A 26,919-nucleotide genomic window follows, 5' to 3' on the forward strand; every position below is an offset into this window, starting at 1 on the left:
TCTTGGATTGGCACAGATTCTGGAGAAATTCTATTACCATCTTATTATCTGATACCTCCAATATTAATTTAGAAAGTTGTTGCAAAGAATGTTCTGTTTTCTTAGCGTTGGCTTTTAGTTCCATGCTTAGTATCCTACCCCAAGTTGCAAGATCTGCTTCACTTTTTTGAAGATGAATTAAGAAGTCATCTGCGGAGTCTTTCCAAGGGTAGATGGTGCTGATGTTATCACAGTTTATTTCTTTTTATTTATTTATTTAGAAAAATTATATTGCCACCTGCTCGCACATGGCGACTCAAGGTGGCTTACACAGATATAAAAACACTATATCAAAGAAAGAAAAATAAGAAAAATAATAATAACCTACCCACCCCGGTGACAACACACATTCATACCAGCCATTTAATGGGCTCCATCCCGTTTTGGGTTCCCTGGGCCTGCTGGCAGAACCACGTCTTCAGCACCCTCCGAAAGAGTGTTAGAGTGGGGGCCAGTCTAATCTAAGTTAAGCCTGCATGAGAGCAAGAAAGGCAAAGTCCTCTGTGGTTGGGCTGAGGAGAGTTCTGGCAGGAGACAGAAAGGAAGACCAAGTTGGCCTTGAAACCCAAATGTCAGCTGAACTTTCTGCTTGACCCCTTTCAAAGGCATCTCCTGAGGGTTAGAAGAGAAAGCTAGCAAGGAGCAGCCGAAGAAGTTGGGGAGATCTAGTGTGAGTGTCCTCTTATAACCATTCCCATGTTGAAGAGCATATGGGCTGTGGGAATCCATCTCCCTTCTCTGGTTTCTCCTCTTCTTGGGTTGCTAAAGTTCTCATGTCTGTGGAGATTCTCAAGGAAGTCCAGTTGTCTCCTGAAAAAGCACCTCCAGTTCTCATGGGTGAAGGCCTTCTGTCATTGCAACTTCTGCCTTCTGAGTTCCTGTCTCTCTCTGTGTTTTCAGGATGATGACCTGGAGGAGGGAGAGGTGAAAGATCCCAGTGACAGAAAAGTGAGGCCACGTGTTACCTGCCGTTTTTTTGTGAAAGGTACACATTAAAGCCAGTTGTGTTCCTTCCTCCTGAGCGACACCAAGGAACCTCCGTTGACAGCCACTCTTCAGAATCTTGTGGCTTCCATTCCTTGGATGGTTTCTAGCAGTCAGAGGTCGCCTTACACCAAAAATCTCTCCATGTTCCAATGCTTTAAAAAAGCCCAAACGTGGAGCATCAAGATAGTAGCCCTCCTCCAGTAATACTGTCTCAGCATATGGAAATTTAGTTTAGCTATGAGCATTGTACAACTATTTTGATCAACATGAATTTAACGCAATTGCCTCCCTCTGCAGCCATGGTTGGCAATCATTTTTTAAAAAACCTTTGGTGTGGGTTCTCACGCAATTTGTGCTGCAGTTTCAATTTTTGAATATGTTTTATTGTACTCTTTTTTCCGGTTTTTTACTTCATAGTGCAAGCAATGCAAGGAAAACATTTGAAGTGTAAAATATAATTTCTTCTAATAAACCAAACAATGCTCTAGAAGAATCTCCTTCACATAACTTGGTGGTTGAGGAACAGGGCAAGGCAAGAGAGAGGTAGCTTGTGTTGACAGACTTTCTCAAACTGGTGTCCTGTGGTTGGTGTGAAGTTGGTTTTGCTTGGGCCTTTTTTTTTAAACCCTCCTGCTTATTTCTCCATAGGGAACTGTACTTGGGGCACAAACTGCCGATTTATTCATCCTGGTGTGAATGACAAAGGAAACTACTCTCTGATTACCAAGCCAGATCGTTTCTCTTCTAACGGTGCCCCTCCTATTGGCCCTGGTCCTCATCCTCTGATGCCAGCCAATACTTGGGTACAGTATTGTATCAGTGTTTATAGCCTGAATTTGTTTGAGGATGCTATCCCATCCTGTTGCGTGAGAATTTGGGGAAAACAAGCACCCACTGGATGGTTGCTAAATGTATCCTCTACCGTCCCTTGTTTTGCATGGATAACGAGCACAGGACATAACAGGAGGAGAAGGAGATGCAGAGCCAGGTCACCTGGCTACGTGATAAATGTGGCGTGCATTTGGGGTTCTTGTATTAGACCTTGTCGTAGGTCTAATATTAGAAGAGCAGAGATACTTGAAGTCTTGTACAAGCAATGCTGATTGGAGCAGAGAGAAGCCCTGCTCAGTGCTGTTCCTCCAGTGTTTGTGTAGTTTCTCTTCTGGACTAAGAATCCAGTCCATCTGAGCCAAGGTGCAAGTGTTGAAAACACTGTAGTTGCTTACAAAGTAATAAGGTAACCTAGGAGAAAAGTGAGGCCAGTCACCTAGCAGCTGATAGCTTTTCTGGAGTAAAAATGGGCTTTGTGAAAATGAGCATAACTGAAATCTTTCTCCCCTCTTTCTTAACAGGGAGGGCCCGGTGTGGATGAAATCTTCCCGCCCCCACCTCCTGACCCTCCAACTGAAGGTGCCTGGGAACGGGGCCTCCGACATGCGAAGGAGGTAAACTGGTTCTTCTTTGGCTCCTTGTGCAGAACAGGGGAAAGGGCTGAGAAGTGACTCTACAGGTCATCCTCACTTACCGGCCACTCATTAAGTGACTAAAGTTGCAACAGCCCTGAATGAACAGTACTTAAGATCCATCCTCAAAGTTGTTTAAGTCAACTGTTTAAAAAAGCATGTTTATTTCCAGGTGTGTCATGCACCTCTCTAACATAAAGTAGCAAGATTCAGCATTTATGGTTTTAAAAAAGTGCCAGGTGCTCAGCACCCTAATCTGAAACACACACAGAGAGAGAGAGAGAGAGAGAGACACCAATTCTAAAACACAAAGCAGTTTTCCCAGCCAGTGACTTGCAGATGTGCCGGCATTCTGGGTGTTGCACTCAGTAATTCTGGAGTTGGTGCCCCAATACATCTGGAGGCATCAGGCCAAGGAGGACACTGTGCCCATTCTGTCATCCCTTTGGGAAACTGATGCTCCCGCCCACTCCTCCCTCCCGCCAGGTGCTGAAAAAGGCTACCATGAGGAAAGAGCAAGAACCCGATTTCGAAGAAAAACGGTTTACGGTAACGATTGGGGAAGACGAACGTGAATTCGACAAGGAAAACGAATTTTTACGGGACTGGAACTATCGCATCACTTGGGACGTGCGAGATTCCAGGTAGGACCCTGCTGCTGGGGTCTTCTCCTTCGGCGCCATCCTAGGCTGCCTCTTTCTGTGCCATCCTCTCCAGTCCCGTGGCCATCCACCAGAGGGCGCTGTAAGCTTAACGGCTAGCCAGCCTATCCTGTCTTGGCTGCTGCTGTTTGCAGGGCCCAACCCCATGTGTGCGTGCAACCTGGTGCTTTTCTGCATAGCCGTTTATTTATTTATTAAACTTATGAATCTCACTATCCAAAGCGACTCTTTGGATCCCGACAGCAGCACTGCACGTGTGAAGCAGAACGGCTGCATTTCATCAATTGTTGGGTTTTCTGTCTTATTGAAAATCAGCCCCAGGCCTGCCTGCTTCAGGTGCTTTATGTGGAACACGGTGGGTACTACTGGAGCCCACGACTGCTTCCCACGTGCAGGTTTTGCTCTGACTACCCCTTTTAGCACTTGGAGCCTCTTTCAATAGGATGGCTGGGTTTAAGATATGCCCTTCCATTCCAGGCAATGTCTCTGGCAACATTGAGTGGGTTGGTATGTATGGATCATAGATCCTGTTTGATCTGGGGTCTCATCCCAGTCTTTCTGAGCCTCCTTTGCAAAGCCCTCTCTAAGGAGGGTCTAGGAGGATAAAGCCAAGAGAACACTTTTAAGGCTGGGTACGATGGACCAGTGGCCTCATCTTCACATCCTCAGTTGCACTACACAGCTCCAGGAATAGCATTCTTCCTGCTCCTTCTTGTGACACAGTAACAGTATATAAATTCTGCAAAGGTACACCTTTTCTTTCAAGACACAGACAGGTTGACCAAACAGATTTGCAGAGGTCACTCTGGCCATTGATCCTAGTGGGGTTCTCAGTAATTCTAGGGTGACACTTGAGGGGCATGTATGTATGTAGGTTATTCTTGTGAACATGCAGTTCCTCTGGGAAACCTAATTTAACTCTGTGTTTGCAGACCTTATCCTTTGATTTGTAAATTAGGTCTGGGTAACTTATTTGAGGAAGTTTGCTAATTTTAGTTGATTAACAGTTAGAACAATTAACCAATGGAACAACCTGCCTCCAGAAGCGGTGAATGCTCGAACACTGGAAGTTTTTAAGAAGAGACTGGACAGCCCTTTGTCCAAAATGGTGTAGAGTTTCCTGCCTGAGCAGGGGTTGGACTCGATGACCTCCAAGGTCCCTTCCAACTTTATTATTATTATTATTAATATTAATATTAATAATAATAACTTGGTTTCAGCTTGACTGTTCATTATCTAGCAGAGGCACTGATTCTCAGACCATTGTGGATTCTGTTAATATTTTAAGGGGAAGATGGAAACAGTATAAATAATGAAATATATTGGATATAAAACTTCTCACAGTGCCAAAAATGCTAAGTACAATCTCAAGTGGTTTAGTTAATTGGAAATTTTTCCCAGTTTGCATCATTTCATTTCCCTAAGAATTTATTTTTGAAACAATTTTTTGTTTGCTCTGAGATTAACTTGTGACATGTGATTATGGCTAATTGATTCATGAATCTGTTTTTTTTCCCACCGGTTTCCTCAAAACTACCAGTGACACTGACGTCAAAGAGAATGCCAATTATGGGTAAGCAATCCCTGGTTGTTGTGCATTCATAACTGGGCCACCTTACTTTCATTTTGATTCTTCAGAATTCTTAGCTCTGTGTCTGTGATTGCAGAGTTCTTTGTTTTCATCTGGCCCTTCTGTTCTGGCATGCCTGTCTGTTTGGAGGTTGCCATGGGTTGGCAACATCTTGGCAACGTTTACAGCAATAGCAAGACTTCTAAATAATTAAGAACATCTAGAGGAAAATAGATGGCATTTTCTGAAGACATCGCAGAAGGAAGGGTGGGGAGAAGAACAGCAACCCTACCCTTTCCAAAGCCTATTCCAAAATCCTTCCACTTGTCAGGGGCCATTTGTTATTATCATCATGTCATGCAGTCATGATGAGGATGAGAACTTTTTTGTTGAAAGTTATTGCCGTTCTGTGTCGCTATGCTGATTTCAGGATTAATCCAGAAAGGCTTGTTTTCAAGTATTTGCTAAGGCTAAGTGTTGGTATACTAATCAAGTAACTAATCACATGTTGAGCACCCTGCTCTTAATTCCGCTTCGTTTCTCCCAGAGGAGGAGAGGCAGAACTAATAGGATGGATAAAATAATAGAAGAATCTAATCGCACCCTTCTTAGCTTAAGTCTAGCATGGTCTGCCGACCCATTAAAGCCCTCTGTTAACTAGGGCCTCACCTGCCTTAGAGCATCTTCTACTTCTGGCCCCCACTGTTTTTCAAAGATTGGACTCAGGAGGCTGCTGTTGATGTGGTTTGCCTGAATCTGGAATTTTTTTGGGATGTGTGTGGCTCTTTGTGCTTGTCTGATTGCAAAAGGGCATCCCCCGTGAAATGTATTTTTTGCTTTCAGGTGTTGATGGCTAAATATGACCCTTGAGCAAATATTGCTTGATGAGAATTGATGAGAACAATTATGGGACTGAATGCTATTTCACCACTTCCGTTCTTTTCATTGCTCTGCAGACTCGATCCCTACTCTGATCCCTACTATGATTATGAAATAGAACGCTCCTGGCGGGGAGGACAGTATGAGAACTTCAGGGTACAGTACACTGATCCAGACCCCTACCGCAATTACAGACTGAGTAAGGTAAATGCCTGCCCTGGGCTGGGCTCCCTATTTCACGTGGGCCGGGAGCTTCTACTGAAGCGGCTGAAGCTTAACAGCTCATTTGGCCTTAGCGATACAGGCAGTCCTCGACATACGACTACAATACAATTGAGCCCCAAACTCCCGCTGCTAAGTGAGACAGCTATTAAGTGAGTTTTGTCCCATTTTATGACTTTCCTTGCCCTATTTGTTAAGTGAACCACTGCAGTTGTTAAGTTAGTAACACGGTTATTAAATTAATCCGGCCTCCCCGTTGACTTTGCTTGTCAGAAGGTCACAAAAGGGGATTGTGTGACCTGGAGACACGGCAACTCTTATAAATATGAGGCAGTTGCCAATTGCCTGAATTTTGATCACGTGACCCTGGAGTGATGCAACAGTCGTGTGAAAAACAGTCATAAATCACTTTTTCCCAGTGCCCTTGTAACTTTGAACAGTCACTAAGTGAACTGTTGTAAGTCAAGGACTACCTGTAGTCTATCGATTAATTAGTATTTTTTGCTTCTATGTCTCAAATTGCTCCAGGAATTTTGAGAAATGAAAAGTGTGGCTTTTATACCCATACAGATTGGAACAAAGCAGGGAGAGGAGCAACCTGTAATTTTAATTAGTTTAATGGTGGGCCTCTGGGAATAAATATCTAGAGAATGAGGTTGTTAAGTGTTGTTGAGCCAACTGAAGACTTCCCTTGGTGTGACATGATTCAAGACTTGCTCTGGGTCAAAGGTTTGTGACCTGGCTTTTTCTTTCTTTCCTTCCCCAGGAGAGGGAGCGAGAGAGGGATCGGGAGAACCGGCAGAGGGAACGGGAGCGAGAGAGGGAGCGGGAGCGGGAACGAGAAAGGCGGCAGAGAGAGCGGGAGCGTGAAAGGGAACGGGAGCGTGACAAGGAGCGCCAGAGGCGGAAAGAAGAGTGGGAGCGGGAGCGGGAGCGCATCAAGCGAGATGACAAGGAGCGCCCACACCGGGACCGAGATCGGGAGCGGGAGAAAGAGCGGGAGAAGGAGAAAGAGAAGCCAAAGCCGCGATCGCCACAGCCAGTCAGGTATGGATTGCGTTTGATGGGCTAGCGCAGGGGTCTCCAAACTCGGCAACTTGAAGACTTGTGGACTTCAACTCCCAGAATTCTGGCTGGCTGACTGGGGAATTCTGGGAGTTGAAATCCGCCAGTCTTCATGTTGCTAAGTTTGGAGATCTCTGGTCTAGTGGCATGTTCCTCGGTTCCAGGTGGCTCACAGCTCAGAAGAACATCTCCTTAGATCAGCTCTGGGAATGGTTGGGCATGTGCTTGGCAGGGTTAGGATTGGGGTCATCCCCAAAGGCTGGAGAAGCACAAGCCCCTGCTTGGAGAATTTAGAAAGAGTCTGATGCTGCCGCAAATGACAGGAGGATTCTGGGGGTTCACCTGTGTCCTTGTCCTTCTTCCCCAAAAACTCCTCCTCCCCACTCCTTCCCTTCTTTTCAAGCAGTTTGAATAATTTGGGCAGAATGTGGGCTCTTCTTGGTACCGGTGGGGTTAGAACAGGGGTGTCAAACTCAATTTCATTGAGGGCCGCATCAGCATTGTGGTTGCCCTCGCGGGGGTGGTGGCCGGGGGGGGCTACTGGTGGGCACGGATGGAGTGGGCGTGGCCAGCTCTACATCGTTCGCGTCAAGGGTGCCTGGGGGGCCTGGGCAGGAGTGGGACAGATCTGAGGGTCTCTGGCAGAAGGGGGTGGGACCAGGGCAAGTGCCAAAGCATGGTCCACTGGAGGAGCCTCACTGTTCCTCTCAGGCCATGCGGGGGGGGGCTAGATGGTAGGGCGGGCTGCCCGGAGCCCTGGGCAGCAGAGGTCCAACGCCCAGGCTGGCCCTCAAGCACCCGCGGCACCAAGCCCAGCCCCACTTCCCCAAGGAGGTGCCCACTTACCTCCTCCTCAAGGCTGCTGTGCTTGCTCTCCTTAGCCAGGTTGCTCATGATGGGTACGAGGGCAAAGTCAGAGGGAGGCCCATTCCCTCTCCATGGGAGGAGACCCGGCTTTGTATCTAAAGCTTCCTAAGCAATAGGATGGGAGACCCCCAGGATAGGCCAGGAGGAGGGGACAAGGGGATGGTGAAAGGGCAGCAGGGCAGGACCCTCCCTCTCCTTCTTTCCTTCCTAAGTACAGAGTGGTGGGAAAATATTTGAGATGAGGGAGGGAGAAAAACAGGCAAGAAACACAGCTGGGGATGTGTCACCAATGCACCATCGCCTGGAAGTGCCAGCACTTGGCCTCACCTACTTTACATATCTGGCTTGGTGGGCTCTGAGGGAGGGGACACCATGAGCAATGTGGGAATCGACGTTACCTGCGCAATGCCGTTCAGCCCCCAGCCTGCCCAATCTTGGCTGGCAGCGGGGCGCTCTCCTCACAGCACCGAGAGGTTGAGCTGGGAGATGTGAAGCTCGCCAGGTTTGCACCTTGCTCCCTGCTGAAATTGGGCAGGCTGGGGGCTGGGCAGCATTGCACTTCTCATCAGATTCGCGCCACCCAGCTCAGCTCTTGGCGCTGTGAGGAGAGTGCCCCGCTGCCTGCCGAAACCGGGCAGGTTGGGAGCTGGGCGGCCTCACACTTCTTTTTGGATTCGCAACGCCTGGCTCAGCCTCTCGGCGCTGAGGAGAGCAGCCCACTACCTGCCGAAACCAGGCAGGCTGGGGGCTGGGCAGCATCACACTTCTTTTTGGATTTGCGCCGCCTGGCTCAGCCTCTTGGTGCTGTGAGGAGAGTGCCCCGCTGCTTGCCAAAACCCCTCCCCCGGAGCCCATCAAGCCGGATATGTGAAGTAGGTGAGGGCCATTTGCTGGCCACTTCCAGGCGATGGTGCATTTCTTCATTCCTCACAGTGACACCTCCCCAGCATGCACCCAGGGGGCGGGACCGACGTGGCAGGGGCTGGTTCCTCGCTGTTTCCAGACAGCCTTGTGGAGCCTAAGACTGAATTTGTTTCAGCATAGATGGCCACCACAAAATTGTACATTGGCTCCTGGCTGGTCTGGGCCAGGGCCAAGGCAGCAGGTGCTGTTCCCTCACTGTTTCCAGAATGGTTTTGCGGGCCACATGAAACCACTTCATGGGACGCATCCGGCCCCCAGGCCTTGTGTTGACATGTCTGGGTTAGAAGGTTATTGGTTTTTTTTGAGAAAGGCGACATCAACAGATGAGGACGAAGCAGGCCGCAGAGTCGTCCTAGATGCAGGCTTTTATTTCTCTTCTGTGCAGCGTGTTTTCCTCAACGCCAGTTGCCTCTCCAGCTTTGTGTTCCTTGCACTTGGCAGAGCAGCAAGCCAGGCCCGAGGACTGCCAGACCCTCCCCTGGCATTTCTGGCATTCTTGGCTTTGAGTTGCGCCAGCAGCCTCGTTGCCTTGGCTGGGGATTGGTCTAAGCGTGCCAAGAAAGTGCTTCACTCTGAAGTATGAATGTGTGTGAATAATCGGGTGAAGTCATGTTGATGTAAGACTGAAATGTACACAGATTGCTAAAAGTCAGTTTTCCCACACTGCTGGCCTTTCCCCCTTAGAGAGGGAACTGCACACGGCTCCCTCTGAGAGTTACCCCACTGTTAGTTTTCCACAAAGACCCAGATGGGCCTCCGTAATTTGGTTTTGTTTCCTGGTGGGGGAGATGACTTTGGAAAGGATTGGATGAAAAAGATTGGTTTTCGGGGTTCTTGAGGTTGCTGCGTGTTTTTAATGCTTTTTAAATAATTATTACACAACGGTTTCACAATGGTAATGATTTTTTTTCTGTATATACAGTTTTGTTGGATTGCTGTACATTGCCCAGAGGCCGTATACATTTAATGAATTAATTAATATAGTTAAGTTAAAAATAAATACGACCTTCATCTTCCACAAATTGGGTCAAATGCTAGATGCCTTTAATTCTGGAGAACTGTGCTTAAATCCTCTATCAATTTTCTTGGTAGTAAGTTCTATTGAATAGAGCTTGACTTATTTTTGAGTTAAAGGTTCATATGATGATTTCCCGCATTTGTGATTTTTTCCCCCCCAAACAAGAGAAAAGTAACGAGGAAAATGGCTCTTTCCTTTTGCCACGAAAGCAGACCTCCATCAGTTTTATCTGCAAATCTGCCTAACAGGTTGATGTTTGAACAACTGGGAGGTCGATTTTCTTTTTGTTTTTCAGGAATGCTTGTTTTTTTATGCTGTGTTTTAATTAACTACAATCCTTTTACTCAATATATGTTGCTTTATTACCCATAGTCAAAGTCATGTGCTTCTGTGTTTTCCATAAACTGGTGTCTAATTATAGTTCTTTATTTAGTGTTGTAAGAAGAAAACAATCTAGAGAATTGTTTAATGTGTATTCTTTCTATTTAACTAGCCGGCTTCTTCCTTGGAATAGAAGTGACTTCACCTTAATTGAGTTTATTTATAGTCTTCTGTGCTTTCCCTAATCATTAAACCTTGGCTCAGCTCTTGGCAACTTTGTTCTCTTGCGTAGTTTTGGATTGATGCTACCCAGAGGGTCACGTGACTCGATGGAGATTCCAGAATGCCTGTTATGTAAGCCTGCCTCCTCCATTTCTGTCATTGGCCAGGAGTCTAAAAAACTAACAAGAAGAGGACACTTTAGCAAGGACTTTTAAAAGGGGGGGGGGAGCTTTCAAAGCAAGGTGTTGTTAAATCTCTTAGGTTTGTTGCTGCTGCTGTAACTGGAAAGAGCAAAACAGAAGAAGTCGTGTCTTGGGGGGTTGGGAGGGGCTGCCCCAGGTGCTTTGAGGGAGGACCCGGAGTAATAACTTGCTCTGCAGATAGGAAGGCCCGGCCTTAGTTTCCACTAGAAAGAGCTCCGGGTGATAACACTGGAAAAGACTGCAGTTGCAACTCTTGCCAGGCTGTTCCTTGTCAAGGTACAGATAGTCCTTGACTTATGACCGTAGCTGAGCTCAAAATTTCTGTTGCTAAACGAGACAGTTTTGCCCCATTTTACAACCTTTCTCGCCACCGCTGTTAAGCAAATTCCTGCAGTTGTTAAGTTAGGAACACGGTTGTAAAGTGAATCTCCTTGACTTTGCCTATCAGAAGGTCACAAAAGGGGATTACCTGCACTGCAACCATCATAAATACGAGCCAGTTGCCAAGCCTATGGATTTTGACCAGGTGATCACGGGGATCCTGCAAGGGTCGTAAGTGTGAAAAATGGCCATGGGTGGCTTTTTTAGTCCCCGTGTAACTTCAGTCACTAAATGAATGGTTGTAAGTCTACCTGTAGATGGTTTTGGGTTTTGGAAGTGGCAAATTTGGAGGGTCGTGTCCCACGCAGGAGCTCCTCACACTGGACAGGCTCTCTGTGGGCCCTGTTTATTGAGAGTTTCTTTGATTACTTGCAGGGGCGTCCTCAATTCCTCCAGGGCCGGGGTGGGGAACCGTGGCCCTTTTATGACTTGTGGACTTCAACCCCCAGAATTCCTGAGCCGGCCGTGTCCACAAGTCATAAAGGGACATGGTTGTTCCCCACCTCCGCCCCAGGGAGTGGAGGGGACGCATTCCCTCTTCATCCCACCAAGGGCGTAAATTGGGCTGAGAGTTCACAGGTGGTTCAGCCCCGCCCCAGAGGAACTTCCTGTCTTGAGTGGAGATTGGACTCTCCCATTGCTCCATCCTCTGAGCCTCCTCTGACTCCGGGGGCGGGCGCTGGGGCTGGCATGGCTTCTCCATTGTGCAGAGGCCTTGCTTCAAATCCCTTTTCAGGTTTCACCTAAGAAATGGTGGCCTTGGGCTCTCCCGCCCCTGGAGGGTAGCTGGGTGAAGCTCAGGCCCCACGATCCCCTGTAAACCACCCCGGGTGACTTGGCAGAAAGTGGTGATACGTAAGAGGGTTTTCCTCACTGCTCTGTCATTTGTATCTGGTTGTGAAAATCGACGCTGAGGCAAGAATCCGGGCCAGGAAATTCAGATGTTGAGGCTTGGCAGTTTTTGCGGGTGAAGCAGGTGTCCCAGGGTGTGTTTGAGCTCACCGTGATTTCATCTAAATGGACTTAGAAGAATTCTTCCTTTCTCCGTGGCCACCAAAGGGAAAGGGGGTGAAACGGAAAGGGCGAGAAGAGCAGAGGTAGCCAGGCTCCAAACTGATTTGCTGCCAAAGGAAGCAATTTAGGTTAAAATGAGTTTCTTTTTTTAAAAAAAATCATGAATTTCATCTGTTTAATCAAAGGTTGCTCTTTCCTGGTCAGATTTTTTTTGAAGATAAGGATTTTGCCAAAGTACATACAAAGTCCTTTGAGAAAGAAAAACCCTGCCCAGTGGCCAATTTTCTCCTAATTATACCTGTTATGTTTCATTTCACTCATCCTCTGTGAAGGGCAGCTGACTCACATGATTTGGCTTTGTACAGAGCCCCCCCCACCCTTTGTCAATTTCGGACTTTCTAGAAGCAACGTTAACCGCCTTCTTCAACCAAATCAGAACACGGGCAGTCCTCAACTTACAACTATAATTGAGCCCCAAATTCCTGTTGCTAAGCGAGACGGTTGTTAAATTAATTTTGCCTCGTTTAATGACCTTTCTTGCCAAAGTTGTTAAGTGAATCCCTGCAGTTGTTAAGTTAGCAACACAGTTGTTAAGTGAATCTGGCTTCCCCATTGCTTTTCAGAAGGTCGCAAAAGGGGATCACATGACCCCGGGACGCTGCGACCGTCATAAATATGAATCAGTTGCCAAGAGTCTGAATTTTGATCAGGTGACCCTGGGGAGGCTGCAACGGTTGTAAGTGTGAAAAATGGCCATAAGTCATTTTTTTCCAGTGCCGTTGTAACTTTGAGTGGTCACTAAGCAAACGGCTGTAAGTCAAGGACTCCCTGTATTCCAATCAAGTCCCAGCTCTGCCACTTAATGTCATTACCAAACATTCAGAGATACCGAAATATTTTCCCCAGTGTCGCTGAGCTTTTAATACTCTGTTTGAGTGTTCGGTCCCTGGTGCAAGTTTTCCGGTGGCCTTATCGCCTGCGTCAAGGTAGCAAAGAAAGGCTGCAGATGCTTTTGCTTCTTTTCTTGTGCCCACGTCTGACGAAATAAACCGTTAGTTGGCTGGCATCGGTGGGCTTAAAGGGCGAGATTTTTATAGTATCCCTGCAAAAAGGAGCTCTAAAGCTTTCCCGTTGCTTTGATTTCTTCCTCTGTGTCCTGCTGGGCTCTTAGTCAGAAGGTGGCATCTAAAAGCTGATTTATTTGTCCTGTTCTGGGTGACTGGAGAGTTCATAGATATCGATTTATGATAACACCGTACAGTATGGCTTGTCTGTGAGAAATTCCATGTAGATTCCCCAGAGATTAAAAACCGGCTTCCTTCTCCTCCGCCCGCCCAATCCCTCTCTCTGTTCCTCTTATCTTGCGTTTACAATGCCCCCCTCTCCTCTCATCGTCCAAGTAACCTTTTAAATTGATCAGGAAGGCTCATTCCTCCATGGGAAGAAACCTGGGTCTTCCTCGTGTTTCTGCGCTCACTGAAGACTTAGTCTAGTCCCAGGTCAAGCTTAGCAAATGGGAAAGTCTTAGGCTCCCTGCCGGAAGGGAGTGTCCCGTTCAGGTCATGCAACTGAAACGACACGGTTGTGTTTTGCATACAGAAAGAGTCACGACCTTGCAAGAGGATTTAGCAAGAACAGGTGCCTGCAATTCTTGGATTCCTGGGTTGTCATGAGTCCCCTCTTGATTAGTAATCTGCTGGTCGATGCCAGTCCAGTTTTCTTTCCTGGATCATCCTTCCCCCACAGGAAATACTTTACTATAATGAACAAGAGTCTTCTTCCTCATGCACAAGGACTTGGATAGGGTCTCTCTTAAGGGCCTGGAATCCAGTTGGCGCGCTCCTTGCTCTCGTGATACGTTTTGGCCAAGCAATGGAAATATAACCATCTGCGCAGTGACGTACAATTCTTTTCTTTTTTTGCCTTTCTTTGTGGCATCACGGCCATTTTGCTTCTTGGGGGTGTCAGAGCAACACACCCTTCAGCTCAAAAACCCCAGTGTCCGTTAAAGCCCCATCCTCAGTTCAAGTAGCCAAGCTCACCAAGAAGGCCACAAAAACACGATCACTTGGACGTGGCTGGTTTGAAGGTACAGACTAGCTAACCCGTGTTTGCTTGTGCCCTTAACAGCACAGAGGAGGGGCTTTGTTGACACCTGTGTAAAAAAGCAGCCTTCCCAAGCTGGCTTCAAGGGACAAAGCTCAGTGATGTACTTGAAAGCCAATTATTATAGTTATAAACAGGGCTTTTTTGGTCATAGAACGCCCAGAACAGAGTTCCAGCACCTTTTTTGGATGGAACCTTGTAGGGTAGGCAAGGTGGGTTCTATGACATGTGTGAGTTCCGGCACCTTTTTTTTTTTTTTTTTTTACAAAAAAAGGCACTGGTTATAAAACAACTTAAAATCAACAGTTGTTCTATAGATATATCTAAAGCAATGTATTAAGATTCGGGGATAGTAAAAGTATAAGGAAAATACATATTGGTGTATTTTAAAAATAAATTGATCCTATTTGAATATAAAGTGTTTTTAAAAGAAAAGCAGCCCCACCCTCCAAGTTGTTTGAAATATAGCATAGAAAGGTGCAGTTTTTCCTAAGGAAAATCAGTACGTATTTCTGATTTGTTGGAAACATCACCAAATTCTTTTTGAGCTCCAGCCTTTATTAATAATAATCTCTGTTGATGCCAGTTATGTTTCATAAAGATAATGCTTAAAAGCAGTAATCATTCTCTGTGTTTATTAAAGCAATGTTAAGCCACTATAATATAAGTTAAATTTCCTTCTGCTGGTTAAATGTTAGATTGTCTGTCTCTGTCTGTCTACTGATCTCTGTATCTATCATCTGTCTCTGTATCTATGTACTTACCTTCCTACCTTCCTACATATTATTTAATTGGCAAAGCTAAATAGATGGCAAGAGACAATGAAAAACAATAAATAAAAGCTCGCTCGGCAGTGTGTGATTCCTTCATGTGTGAGTGATTCAAGAATCTCTCCACAAACAAATAAGCTGATTTGTGCCATGTGCAAAATATCTCAAGTTGCATCAAAATATATAAGGCCAAGAGTAGCCAGCCCTATTTCTTTTTTGATATCAGTAGCCATCCAGTCTGCTGGTGTGGGGAAGAGTTGTTGTAACTTAAAAGCTAGTTCCCAACTTCATTTATTTTGTATGTGTGGTTTTGTTTTAGTTTATTTTATTTGCTCCAAGTAAGAATGTTAGATAATTGCTGATTTGTGGATTTTCCCTTCCTTGGGCTACTATAGTTTTCTGCATTTTTAAACATCTCTTTTAAAGGTTGTCCGTGATGTTTTTTTCAAAGGGCACATTTTTTAAAGTGTATGTGCAGATTTAATTCAGACTTTTAAATTAGGTATCTGTTGAGCAACCATTTCCAGACCTTCATTTCCTGTCATCAATCCTGGGAAATTTGCAGTGATGTCACTGTGTACCTTGCTTAATTTTTTTCTTTAACTTCCTTTCTAAGAGGGATCTCTGCCTTTGCAAGGTGCACGTTGTCTCAGTATTCCTGAACTGAAGTGCCGTCATTCAGCCTCCCTGCCTGATAAGATTAGGCCACGAGTGAAAGGGCTTGCTTATGTCATACGAAGAGGAAGGGGAAGGATGGGGTGGGGGGGGAAGTAACTTTCTCGGAGTGGAACAGCGTTTTCCTGTCTGAATAATGCATCATTTGCATTGAAACACTTGGGTGGAATTTTCTCCCCCTTAATCTATTGCCCTGGCACAGCTCCAAATATCTCTTCTGGATTTCCTGCTGAAGCGAAGAGCCTGTTGCAGCAAAACAAATAAAAACATGGCAGATTTCCATGGCAGGTGATTATTGGAAAGCACTGCCATTCCTTGCTGAAAAAGCACGGCTGGGTCGGGAGGTTGAAGAATGTGTCCATTGGCATATTTTTCTTACCTTGAACAGCCAGCTATTTGAGATTATAGGTGAAGCTGAAGAAGGAGGCACTTGGCCCAGGGGTAGATATGCATTCATTTCTGCAAGAAATGTAAAGAATCCTGAGTTAGAATGTGAAGAATCCTTGCAGGGGAATGTTGGTGCAACAGACCAGAGCAGATTCTGCGTTAAGCAAGGGTTAGGTATTGGAGAAGAGACACTATTAGGAAAGGATAATTGTGGGGTCATGAAGATGGACATTACGGCCGAGAAGCAAAGAAACCCCTGTAAGAGCTTCTTAAACCTTCCTGCTATCCTTGCAGTTTTCCAAATTTCTATAAAAAATACTTTAAAGGAGACCCCCAAAGGATGACTGCCACTTCTAAGACCGCAATCTAAAATCTAGACTTGGATATCAGAGGAAATGCCAGGGTAGAAAAATTACAAAACCAACATTTGTTCCCATAAGGTTCCTTACTTCGGTAGAGGCTGTTCTGCAAACATTCCCACTGATTATTCATTCCGGACACTGAGAAGTGACCAGAGGTTGTGACTGGAGGCTGGGATCAAACCTCTTGGTCTCTTTGCCTGACCCTGTGGCTCTTTCTCCTCCTTGGGGGTTTGTGTCTACAGTTGGCGAAGTCAGGGAATAACCTGGCCAGAAACGAAACATCTGTTGGGTTTTCCCTAAGTTCTCCATTTACAGAAGTCTTTTCTTGTTGGCAAAACTCCTTTCTCTTTCATTTCTGGTCTTCCTGATGATGCCATTGCCAAGGTCTTTTTCTTCCAGTGAAAGCAAAGGCATAGAAGGATTTTTTAAAGAATCGATTAAATAATAAAGCATTGTGCTCTGTGGTTTGCCTTCAAGTTAGTTAGAGTAATGAAAAAAGGACCCTGGGGAGCAGAGTCTTTCTCTAAGGAGTTCCCGTGTTGCCTTCTGTATCTGCAAAACCCTTTCCAGGGATTTGCAGGTTGATGGCACCTAACTTTAAGGTTCTAGCTTCTGTGAAGATACCTGTGGTCTCGCCTCACTCTTTATCATGCCCACTTAAAGTGACTTCTGTATCAACAGTTATTAAAGATTCTACTTTCAAGGAATTGTTGCTTTTTAGTTGTTTTTATATTTGCTGTGTTTAAGTTTCATGGCTGCTGTTTTTATATACTGTGCATTATACTTTTTGTCTGATAAACCACTTAAAAATAGTTTTTGAAAACTCTGTAAAAAAAATCAATAGCCCATCCCACTATTGGCACTCAACAAACCTTGACCCTTTCTAAAAATGTTATGCACCTCAATAAGAGGCAGTCAGCGCAAGCTGCCTCCCCTCTAATTATCTTTTTGATCCATCCTCTATAGTCGTCAGCCTGAGCCATCAAAGAAGGAGAAGGAAGCAACTACAACCACTCCTTCCCACTCCAAGAGAGCCGATGAATGGAAGGACCCTTGGCGCCGATCCAAATCGCCCAAAAAAAAGCACGGCATGTCCGCTTCACCCAGTCATGCGAGGAGGCGCCGGAAAACCTCGGCTTCGTCAGCTTCCGGCTCGGGTTCTTCAAGGTATAAACCTGGCGGATGTTTCTTCTTGGGTGCGTCCCCAGTGCAAAGGGACTTCATAGAAGAAGTTCTGGAAGAAAAGCTAAAGATTGCACCAAAAGGTCTTGGGAACCAGCGGTGGGAAAGCCTGTTTGTTGTGTAAACCAGGATACAACCGAGAGTTGTGGGAATGGGTTGCTGTCCCATTCCACTAAGGAGGAAAGTTAATGTCCCTCGAAAGAGACCGGGACCTTTTAAGGATGCACTGCAGTAAAACAGGACACAGATTCCTACCTCTGGTAGGATCTGGAAACAATCTCAGGAGGAAAGAGAAGGTGAGATGGGCCTTGCCTCTTTTTGAAACAAGACCAGGAAGCCAGAATGACTGGGGCAGATCTTCTGGTTGCTGAATTCCCTCCCTCTTTCCCTTTCAGGTCATCCTCCCGCTCCTCCTCCTATTCTGGATCAGGTTCTTCGCGGTCACGTTCCAGATCGTCCTCCTATAGCTCCTATTCTAGTCGCTCTTCCAGGCACAGCTCCTTCTCAGGCAGTCGGTCCAGGTAAGGCTTCTCCCCGCTCCCCAGCTGCCACTCAGGCTGGTCCCCCTCTCTCCAGGCCCTTGCACTGGTGAATATCAAAGCTCAGGGTCCCCACCACAGCATTGGAGCAATGAAATCCTGGAATGACATGCCGAACAAAGGGCTCATAGGTAGAACATGGTAAAGGGGAAAAAAAGTAAATTTTTTATTTGTATTTCATATTTCTTAACCACCCATCAACCTCGGATTGTCTAGATGTGACCAGGGATATCTGAAGGGGCCAAACATGAATCCCGTCGTAGTTTTTGTAGGGTGTCTAAATCTCTCGTCCAAGCCTTGCGCTCCTGGCCGCTTCTTGCAGGCGAGAACACCTTCGTGGGGCTGATTCCTGCCTATCCGATTCCAGGGCTTTATAGCCTAGAAATTGAGGAAATTTCCGAGCAGGCAGGGTGCCAGCCAGGTTTACGTGTTGGCATTTGCAGCTGCAATTGTAGCTGATAAAAGGTGATGAAATACTCAGATTTAACCCGACACCCATTTCTTATCACAACCAAGTGTCAAAACAGGGCAGTTGAGTAAACAAACAATGACAATCCTGTGACCCGCGTAAAACAGCAGAGTGACTTGTTGAATTGCAGCAAAATGAATTGCAGAGATTGTTTATGGAGTCTCATGACTGGCACCAAATCCAGTGATGCTTTCAGCTGTCACTTATCCCCTCCCCCTCCCACACACACCCCTCAGGTCCACTCCTCCTCCTCCTCTTCTATGGAATTTTTCTCTAGCAACTCAAAGGTGGACTGGTTTGAAAGTCTCCCTTTGGCCCAAGCTTAGGTTTCCTTGCTCCTGTCAAGAATGGGGGGAACTGGTCTAAAACAATGAGGAGGGGGGGGCTCTTATCTTTGCACCATCAGAGCAAGTTTGAAGTTCAGCTTCAGTTTTGAAGCTGAAAGCACAACCCCAGGGCCCTGCAGAGAAGAGACCCCCCACACACACACCTCTCCACCCCATATTATGGGTCCTGAACAGGGCAGATCACAACTATACCTAAGCTAACAGTGTCACCTTCACTTTTCCTATTCTAAATGGTGCCTTGTGTTGGAATGCAGGCTGAAAATCCCTTCGGCTTAATTAATCCTCTTTCCAGGCTCCCTGTCCTTTCCCCACTGTATGTACATTCCCCTTATTGGCGCAGCGTGGCATTTGCAGTGGGACTAAGGCAGGAGGGCTCGTGGGGCAGACATCCAGTAGCAGCACCGCCCCTGATTACTGGAAGCTGTCGAGGTGTGTCCCTGAGTTTCGCCTCTTCTGGGATGTGCCACCCACATACTTGGTAACTTCCTGCCTGCCCTTCAAGGGCCAGTTCCTCAGTTTGTGTTCTCATTGGCACGCAAGACACGATGAAAGTGGAGAGTGGGTTCTCATGACTTTCCTCCTGTGGTTCCTAAGTGCGACATGTCACACATCACAACCGCACTTACGCGGAGCCTGGGGACCATGGTGTGCGTCCACAAGCAGCTTCCAAACTATTTGGATAATCGATTGGTTGATTGTTTTAACCGGAAAGCAGCATTCCCCAGGGAATTTCAGGCACCTTGATAGCTTGCTCTTACTTGCAGCTGGGGAATCCAGGTGAGGGGTTTGCGTGGATTCTTGGCTTCTCTTTCCAACAGTAAAGCTTTGGCCACGTCCAGCTGGTCATCCAGAGCAGCTTTCAGGGAGGTCCTCTGCAAGAGAAGCACGGAGCGTGGGCAGACTGGCCCGTGGCCCATCTGTTCCCCTGGAGCCCCAGATGCAAATATTCTGCAAGCTGTGATGATCACAACTCTCTGAGATGGGCCTGTCTGTGGCTCCCTTGATTTTCCTGCCTTTCAGAATGGCTGTTAACCTGAGGGGTCCTTGGTGCTCTCTGAGCTCGGTGGTTTTAATGCAGACCTGGGCAACATAATCAGTGTTGGTAAGGATCGGGGTTTGCTCTCCGTTTGCTCACTCTCGATTGAGAGCAAACCCCAATCCTTGCTAGCACTGATGCTGCTGCCTAGTTTGAGTAATTTCTTCTTGAGTAACATAAAAACCACCAAGCACAGAGGGCGCCTCCTCTCAGCCCTGAGCTACAAATATTCTCCTGTGTCGGCTACTAACTTGCTTTATTTCTGCTCTGCTCTTTGTACTGCAGTATAATGTAAGCTATCCTCCTCTTCCCCCACGGTCAAAGACAGAGAATTCTCAGTGAACCATGAATTCACCTTAGCTAACATTCAAGCATTGTAAACATTCATTCCAGTTTGCTTATGCAAAATGTTTTCACTGTTCCACAACCGGTTTTCATATATATATGTATATATATTGCAAGGCACCTTAAGTATCCAACCTATTGATCACTTTTTTCTGCTGTTGATTTAATTCAGTTGGGCAATTCAGCTTAACCCCCCCCCCCCCACTTCCCCCCGTGGGTATCGAGATGTTGCTCTAAGCGCTTGTCTTGCCTGACTTTGCAGGTCGCAGTCCTTCTCCTCTTCGCCGTCTCCGTCTCCCACGCCATCTCCACACAAGCCTCCCCCCAAGGCTAAAGGGGAACCAGCAGCTGTGGCTGGAAAGGGGTAAGGAGGGCGCCTTCTCGGGCTCCGGCATGCTTCGCATTCTCCGAGGACAGTCAGGATGAAAATAAAGCCAGCAGAGTCCTTTACACCTTCCACACCAATCAGTCGGAAGCCAGAGTGCAATTCTGGCCACCACATCTGAGAAACCTGATTTTGGAGCTTAGAATTGGGCCAAAGAGGGCGCCCAAAACGATCCAGCAATGTGCCCTTCCGTGCCAGTTTCAGGGACAAGACAGGGCTGTGTGTTCACATCGTAATTATATTTGAGAATATCAGCCTAAATCTTAGTATGATCCATCACCCTTCTTGCTGGATTTATGAAGAGTGCTTGGTCCAAGATGGGGTTTTTGGGCTAACAGGATTTGAATCTGGTTGACCAGTTTTTTAACAATCCATTGCACTCGTTTTTTCTTTCTTCCAGTTTTTGGGATGCCACCTAAATTCTATTTGGCCATTTCAAGAAGCAGCTTTTTCTGTTGCGGCTCATAAAATAACGCTTCAGGGCCCTTTACAGTCTATTTGTCTTATTTATAGGCAGGTCACCTCAGTCCTTATGCCAGAAAAAGTCTGATAAGGGTTACCAGAGATGACATCGTATCTGTTTTAACCTTGGTCACTAAACTTTGGTTTTTCTCACCTGATTTCTCTTATCTGTTGCCCTTCTTCAGTGAAAAGCTTGTGAAGAAACTCCTCACCCCGCCAGCACCTCCCCCCGTGGCAAAAGTTGCCCCCTCTGCCCCAGAGCCAGCCAAACCAGGGGACAACAGGGAGGCAAGACGGAAGGAGCGGCAAGCGAGGACCCCTCCCAGGAGGTAGGGGGCGCCTTCCAGAGTGGGGCTCCAGCGGCAGGTTCTTCGTGGGCTGGCTGGAAGGAGAGCAGCTCTGGTGACTGCTTCGTAGGACGAGACCTGGACCTCGAGGGTCTGCAGGGGTCTCGGAGGCAACGTTGACTCGTCCCTGGCACAGATGGCCCTGGAGGGTTAGCCAGACCTCCTCGGCAAACGTGTCTTAGACACACAGGGCCAGTGGAGACTGGTTTTGCCCACGGCCCCTGTGGGAGTTCTTTAAACCTTTTTCCCATTTGCTCTGTGATGCCTCCTTCCTCTTAAGAGGTGGGGTTCATGGAAGACTCTTTGGGAAGCTTGCATTGGAAAAGCTTGTCGGTGCCTGCGCTGCCTGGGGTGGTCAGCTGTCCACTTGTGCCCAAGTGCTGGACCGTTGGCATTGCCCGAAGGGACGGGCAGAGGGTCCCCTCGTGTCCACCAGTGGGAGCTTACACGGGGATCCTCTTGGCTGCAGGCGGGCCGTCAGTTGCAGCGGCAGCGGCAGCAGCTACAGCGGTTCCAGCTCCCACTCGAGATCCTTGTCTCGATCCCTCTCCCGGTCCTCCTCGGCCTCGCTTTCCCCGTCCCCATCCGGGTCCAGAAAATCCAGGTGAGAGCCTTGTTCTTCCTCTTGGAGTCAGGAAGCGCCAGTCGGTGGCTTTTGCCAAGCGCCAGGCCTTTTTGCCGGAAGCCCCTTGGTGGTTTGGCGGCTCCTTTTTTTTTTTGGGTAACTCGTAACGCCTCCCTCCAACCCTTTTTTCTCCCCTGGGCTCTCCCAAGGGAGCAGGGTTGGGTTAGAAGGGGGCTGGCTCACTTGCGCGTGTTGTGTGAGAGGCTCTCCGTGCCACTGAAAGGCCGAAGGGGGGGTTAACAGTCTCTGCCCTCCTCTCTTTCCCGGCCGGTCAGGTCTCTGAGTGTGAGCAGCGTCTCTTCCGCCTCCAGTGCCTCCTCCAGCAGCAGCTCCGTCCGCAGTGCCGACTCGGAAGACATGTATGCGGATCTGGCCAGCCCGGTTTCTTCGGCTAGCTCCCGCTCCCCAGCCCCTGCCCAGCAGAAGAAAGAAAGAGGTACGGCATCTGCCTGGGTTTCTTGAGAGGGTCCACTCCCCCTTTACTGGCAAAGCCGGCTGGCAGCCGGTGGTTCGGTTCCACGGGTGGCCCGTTCGGAGGCTTCTTCCTTAAAGAGGCTTTGCGGATCACAGTCTTTGCCCCATGGTGGGAATGCCGCACAGAGCCCAGGAGACACCCCCGGCGTCCTGAAAACACGTCTCTCTCTCTCTCGCCCCTGCAGAGTCCGTGGGCCCAGCCCTGGGCAATCGGTGGCCTCAGGATGGGGGGGGGGGAGAAGGTTGTCTAAGGCCTTTGGGGGGGGGAGCTCTGATGGGCTCTCCCAGGTGCAGATCAATTCCCCAATTCACACAAAATGAAAGGGCAGCAATAAAACCTAATGCGGATTCTGCTCCCCCCGCCGCCGCTTCCCAGATTAAAAGTGCCAGGAGAGCTTTTGTAGGCAAGAATAGAAGAGAGCATCTGAACGCTGCCCCTCCCCAAAGCACCTGCCTTTGGGGGAGGCCTGAAGGCTGCCTCTGGGCGGGGGAGGGGTGGCCTCGCGTGATTTAGAGGAGGCACCTGAGCCCCTCCAAGGTACCAGCTGCCACCCTTGCCCTGAACTGCCCTCCGCTTTTGCAGGGAAGGCCAAGAGAGAGAGCGGCCCGAAGGAGGAGAAGCGGAAGCGAGACGTCCCAGCGCAGCCGGCCAAAGCCGCCAAGCCCACCTCAGGGGGCAAGTCCCAGCAGCCTCCCGCCCCTCACCCGCCCCCCCAGGTCCAGCCTGCTGGCTTTAGTGCCCACAAGGAAATCAAGCTCACCCTATTAAACAAGGTAAGGCCCCTCTGAAAGGGCCCAGAGTCTCAGCTGATGGGCAGGAAAGGAAACTGGGACCGAGCAGAGGCCTGTCCAGGAACCTCTTTGGGCTCTCTAAGGGCCCAACCTCTGCCCAGAGGTGGGCAGGGCAAGAAGAGGGACCCTCTCGGGCACTCAGAGTTTGCTCCTTCCAGCGGTGGGCGGGGGGGCCCCTCTCCCGATATGATGGACTTGTCATCAAAAGCAGCCTCTTGTCTTGAGTGACATTTGCTAACTTCACTGCCCCAAGCTAGAATTAAGTGCAATTGATCTCTCTCAGGGAGAGATCCCAGGGAGGCCACCGTGTGCATGTGTGGGCACCTCCAAAGCAGACCAAGTGCTTCACCAGGCAGGCCGGCAGGTCAGCCAGCCGCCATCCCTTCCCCTCCCCCCCCTCAGGGCGGGAGCCTGGCTCGCCATGACCCCTCCTGCTCTGCTTTTAGGCAGCTGACAAAAACAGTAGCCGGAAGAGGTACGAGCCCTCCGACAAAGACCGGCAGGCTTCTCCCCCAGCCAAGAGGATCAACCTGTCTCCAGGTGAGGAGCCGGGCCTGGCAGACTCGGCTAAAGGTCTGAGGACCAACGGTCCTTCCTTCCGGGAGCGCTTGGTTCCACTTGAGAGCAGCTGGCTTTGTCTTTGCTCTCCAGCTGGTCTTCTAGCTGCACCCTGAATCGGCTGCTTCGCGCTCAGGGCAGAGTTCAGGAGTCGGAAAGGGTGTGTGTGTGTGTGTGTGTGTGTGTGTGTGTAAAAGGGAGGTGCCAGGCCTTGGTCTGCAGCCATCCTCGTGCAAGCGGGTGAAGCAAGAGAGCGTCCCGGCGGGTGGGGCTGCCTAATCCACTCTACCAGCCGAGGCCGGAGGGTTGATGCCTCGTTGTCTTGAGAACTCCTGGCTGGCTTTTGAGGAGACCGGGTTTTTTTCCATTCCAAAATGCAGGCCAGGCTCAGCCCAAGTCACCTCAGTTGCAAGTCTCTCCCGAGGGACGCTGCCCTTGTGTCAGGCTCAGTCGGCTTGCCTGGCACTGCTCAGCACCCGCTGTTGCTCAGGTCACCTCGGGCGCTGACTTGGCCCCGGGCCCTGTTGCTAAAGCCAAGGCTTTCCTCTTGAGTGCCAAGAACGGTGCCACATTCCTTCTGCTGATCTTGCCACCTGAACAATGTATTGTGTAAATCTAAACTGGTGTCGCTAAAAGAGCAGCAATGGAAAATCCCCAGTCCACATCACACCTCTGCCTTGAACTCTGGGCTTGTTCAGGTTCTCTCTCTCTCTCTCTCTCGGTTTCGGCCTTCCTCCTGCCCTGTGAGAGAAGATCGTTGGCCTACCTTACAGAGCTGTTGTAAAGACTGCTAAGAAGGGCGCTCAAGTGTGGCTGGCATTTAAGGCATTACAGGAAATTATTTCTAGTCCCGGCCTGTATTGTTAGCCTGGACTTGGCCCCTTTCTGTGTCTCCTGTGGGCCTCCCCATTCTCTCTGACACCCTTAAAAAGCTCACCTGCGCCCAAGTACCAGCTGGCTGGTCTGTTCAGGTAAAATGCCTTCACCTCAGGCAGTTCCTGAAGAGGCAATGGGTAGAAAGAAGGACCTTGAGAAAGTGGAGGAAAAGCCGCTACCGAGGCACCAGTCAGAGAAACGAAACCGGAGTCTGGGGCCAGAATTGTAACCTGGGAAAGCGTCTTGGGCAACACCCTCCCTAGTTCTCACCAAGATAAAAGGGAGGGGGATGCATTCAGACTTGCAAGATCTGGGACTGTAATAACCTTACAAGAAAAGGGGGCTTAGCTTGGCCTGGTCTACCTCGGAGGGATGACATCAGCTCCAAGCCCCTTGGCTGATTTTTCTTTCCACTCAGGTACTCGCGACAGGAAGCTGGCAGGAAGGCTCTCCTCTCCTAAACAGGACCGTCAGCGGGGGCCCAATCCAAAGCCCTCCCCAGCACAGGCTGACAAGTGAGTTCTTCTCCATCCAGGTTGCCTGGTTGCCAAGCACCCAAAACCAGGTTACCTGATTGCGCTGCTGGGGGGATGGCCATAACTTTGAGGATGGTTTGCAAGTCACTTTTTCCGAGGCTGTCATAACTTCGAACCGTCGCTAAATGAGCAATCCTGCGTCAAGAACTGCCTGGGCTCCCTCCATTTCCTGGCAGCTGTAGAGCAGGCTTGGGGAAGCCGCAGTCTGAAGCAGTCCTTGCGTGGCTGACCCTCAGCCTTGTCTCGTTGGCCGGTTGTGTCATTGGTTTAGTTGTTTCGTGCCAAGCCATTGCAGGTGAAAAAATGTCTGAATGTGTGACATTCCCTTGCATTAGTCACAGTTGCCGGGAGCACCCATTGGTTAATCAAGCCACCATCAAGTCAGCTGGAACACAAACGGAGACCTCTGCTTTGAGTAGTTTTGCTGGCCCTGGACTTACTGGGGAGACCTGCCTGGGATTCCGGGCGCTGTCCTTCCTCTGGTTCGTCTTCCTGAATCCCTGCCATCAGGATGGCGACGTCTCCTGCCATTTTCCCTTGGCATGGTTGAAGGGATGGTTGATTTGGTTTTCCCACAGATGGAGAGGGTTGGGCTGGATAGGTGTTCCTCAGTCTTAAGATGCCGCCTTTAAGAATGGCTGGCCAGGGGATTCTGGGAGTTGAAGTCCACACGTCTCAAAGTTGCCGAGGTTGAGGACTGTGCAGTAGAGGAGCCATGCAGTCCCTTCCCACCCTGTGAGTCTGAGGTGTGCCACCCGTTTGGCAGAGCCTGCTTGCTGTTGCAAATCTACAGAACGATGGAGCCCCTGGTTCTCCCCTTCCCAACACCGTCTTTGCTCTCTTGCAGGAAGCGTCCGCTGTCCCCTCAGTCCAAGAGTTCCAGCAAGGTCACAAGCATCCCGGGCAGAGTGCCTGAGCCGGTCCCTCCCGCCGCCCCCGCCAAATCGGGCAAGTCCAGCACGTTGTCGCGAAGGGAGGAACTCCTGAAGCAGCTGAAGGCCGTGGAAGACGCCATCGCTCGAAAGCGGGCCAAGATCCCCGGGAAAGTATAGTCAAGCCTTGGTCCAGCCCGGATTAGAGACTGCGCCGGTGTTTTTACAAATAGCATACAAGCAGCCACTTCGGATTTTGCAGTTCTGTTTTATTTTGGCTGTGGTCCTTTTTTTAAAAAACAAACAACAAATTGGATAAATTTTGTCAGCTGGAATCCACCCCTGCCCACTTCCTGGGTGGGAGATGGTCCCCTGAGTGCCTCTCCCACCCGGGTGCTGCTGGCCTCGGGTACAAGCGGTCGCCGCGATCGTTTTCCTGGTCCTCGTGCACAGTGGACTCTTCTCCGCAGCCCTGCCGGATGCCTCCTCCCTCCCTCCCTCCCTCCCCTCCCCTCCTTGCCCTGCCCTCTTCTTTGCTAGCTATGAATTGTATCCCCCTAGTTAGCCATGCTACGTGTCAGGTGTCTTCAGCCATGCACTTCTGCACACGTGTAAGAAGAGACGCCCCCAAACACCATCACCAGCTGGAAACTGTCCCTCCGTCTGCCCACTTCGCCCCCCCCCCCAGCTGCATAGAGACCCATGATGAGAAGATTCCATGTGTCTTTTATTTTAACCAAAAGATTGTTTTAGTTGATTTAAAACCAGAGGAAAAACAAAAGATATTGTCAGGATGTACGTCTAATAAGGAGGGAGGTTTTTGTTTTTCTTTTTTTCTTTTTTTTTCTTTTTTGAGGGGTTATGCTGAAAATAAAGTATTTTGATAAACATCTTCTTTCTTTGACCGGTTGTGTCTTAGGGTACCAGATTGGGGTAA

At 48.7% G+C, this 26,919-nt stretch overlaps 1 protein-coding gene across 1 annotated transcript in view; it reads left to right on the forward strand.

Moving 5' to 3' along the window:
• Nucleotides 1-26,222, forward strand: part of ZC3H18 (zinc finger CCCH-type containing 18) — a 27,820-nt gene extending 1,598 nt beyond the window's left edge. Inside the window, exons 2-19 of the mRNA XM_029283238.1 lie at nucleotides 940-1,024; nucleotides 1,675-1,829; nucleotides 2,379-2,471; nucleotides 2,976-3,133; nucleotides 4,692-4,724; nucleotides 5,678-5,804; nucleotides 6,589-6,869; nucleotides 17,104-17,304; nucleotides 17,715-17,840; nucleotides 20,318-20,419; nucleotides 21,088-21,231; nucleotides 21,719-21,853; nucleotides 22,150-22,310; nucleotides 22,377-22,379; nucleotides 22,932-23,122; nucleotides 23,587-23,680; nucleotides 24,993-25,089; nucleotides 25,958-26,222. Coding sequence (XP_029139071.1) covers nucleotides 940-1,024; nucleotides 1,675-1,829; nucleotides 2,379-2,471; nucleotides 2,976-3,133; nucleotides 4,692-4,724; nucleotides 5,678-5,804; nucleotides 6,589-6,869; nucleotides 17,104-17,304; nucleotides 17,715-17,840; nucleotides 20,318-20,419; nucleotides 21,088-21,231; nucleotides 21,719-21,853; nucleotides 22,150-22,310; nucleotides 22,377-22,379; nucleotides 22,932-23,122; nucleotides 23,587-23,680; nucleotides 24,993-25,089; nucleotides 25,958-26,162 — 2,391 coding nt within the window. The 3' untranslated portion in view covers nucleotides 26,163-26,222. The remainder of the gene's footprint in view (nucleotides 1-939; nucleotides 1,025-1,674; nucleotides 1,830-2,378; nucleotides 2,472-2,975; nucleotides 3,134-4,691; nucleotides 4,725-5,677; nucleotides 5,805-6,588; nucleotides 6,870-17,103; nucleotides 17,305-17,714; nucleotides 17,841-20,317; nucleotides 20,420-21,087; nucleotides 21,232-21,718; nucleotides 21,854-22,149; nucleotides 22,311-22,376; nucleotides 22,380-22,931; nucleotides 23,123-23,586; nucleotides 23,681-24,992; nucleotides 25,090-25,957) is intronic.
• The last annotated feature ends 697 nt before the right edge of the window (nucleotides 26,223-26,919 follow it).

This window comes from Protobothrops mucrosquamatus, unplaced genomic scaffold (genome assembly GCF_001527695.2).
Source record: "Protobothrops mucrosquamatus isolate PMUCROS unplaced genomic scaffold, P.Mucros_1.0 scaffold41, whole genome shotgun sequence".
Classification (NCBI taxonomy): Eukaryota; Metazoa; Chordata; class Lepidosauria; order Squamata; family Viperidae; genus Protobothrops; species Protobothrops mucrosquamatus.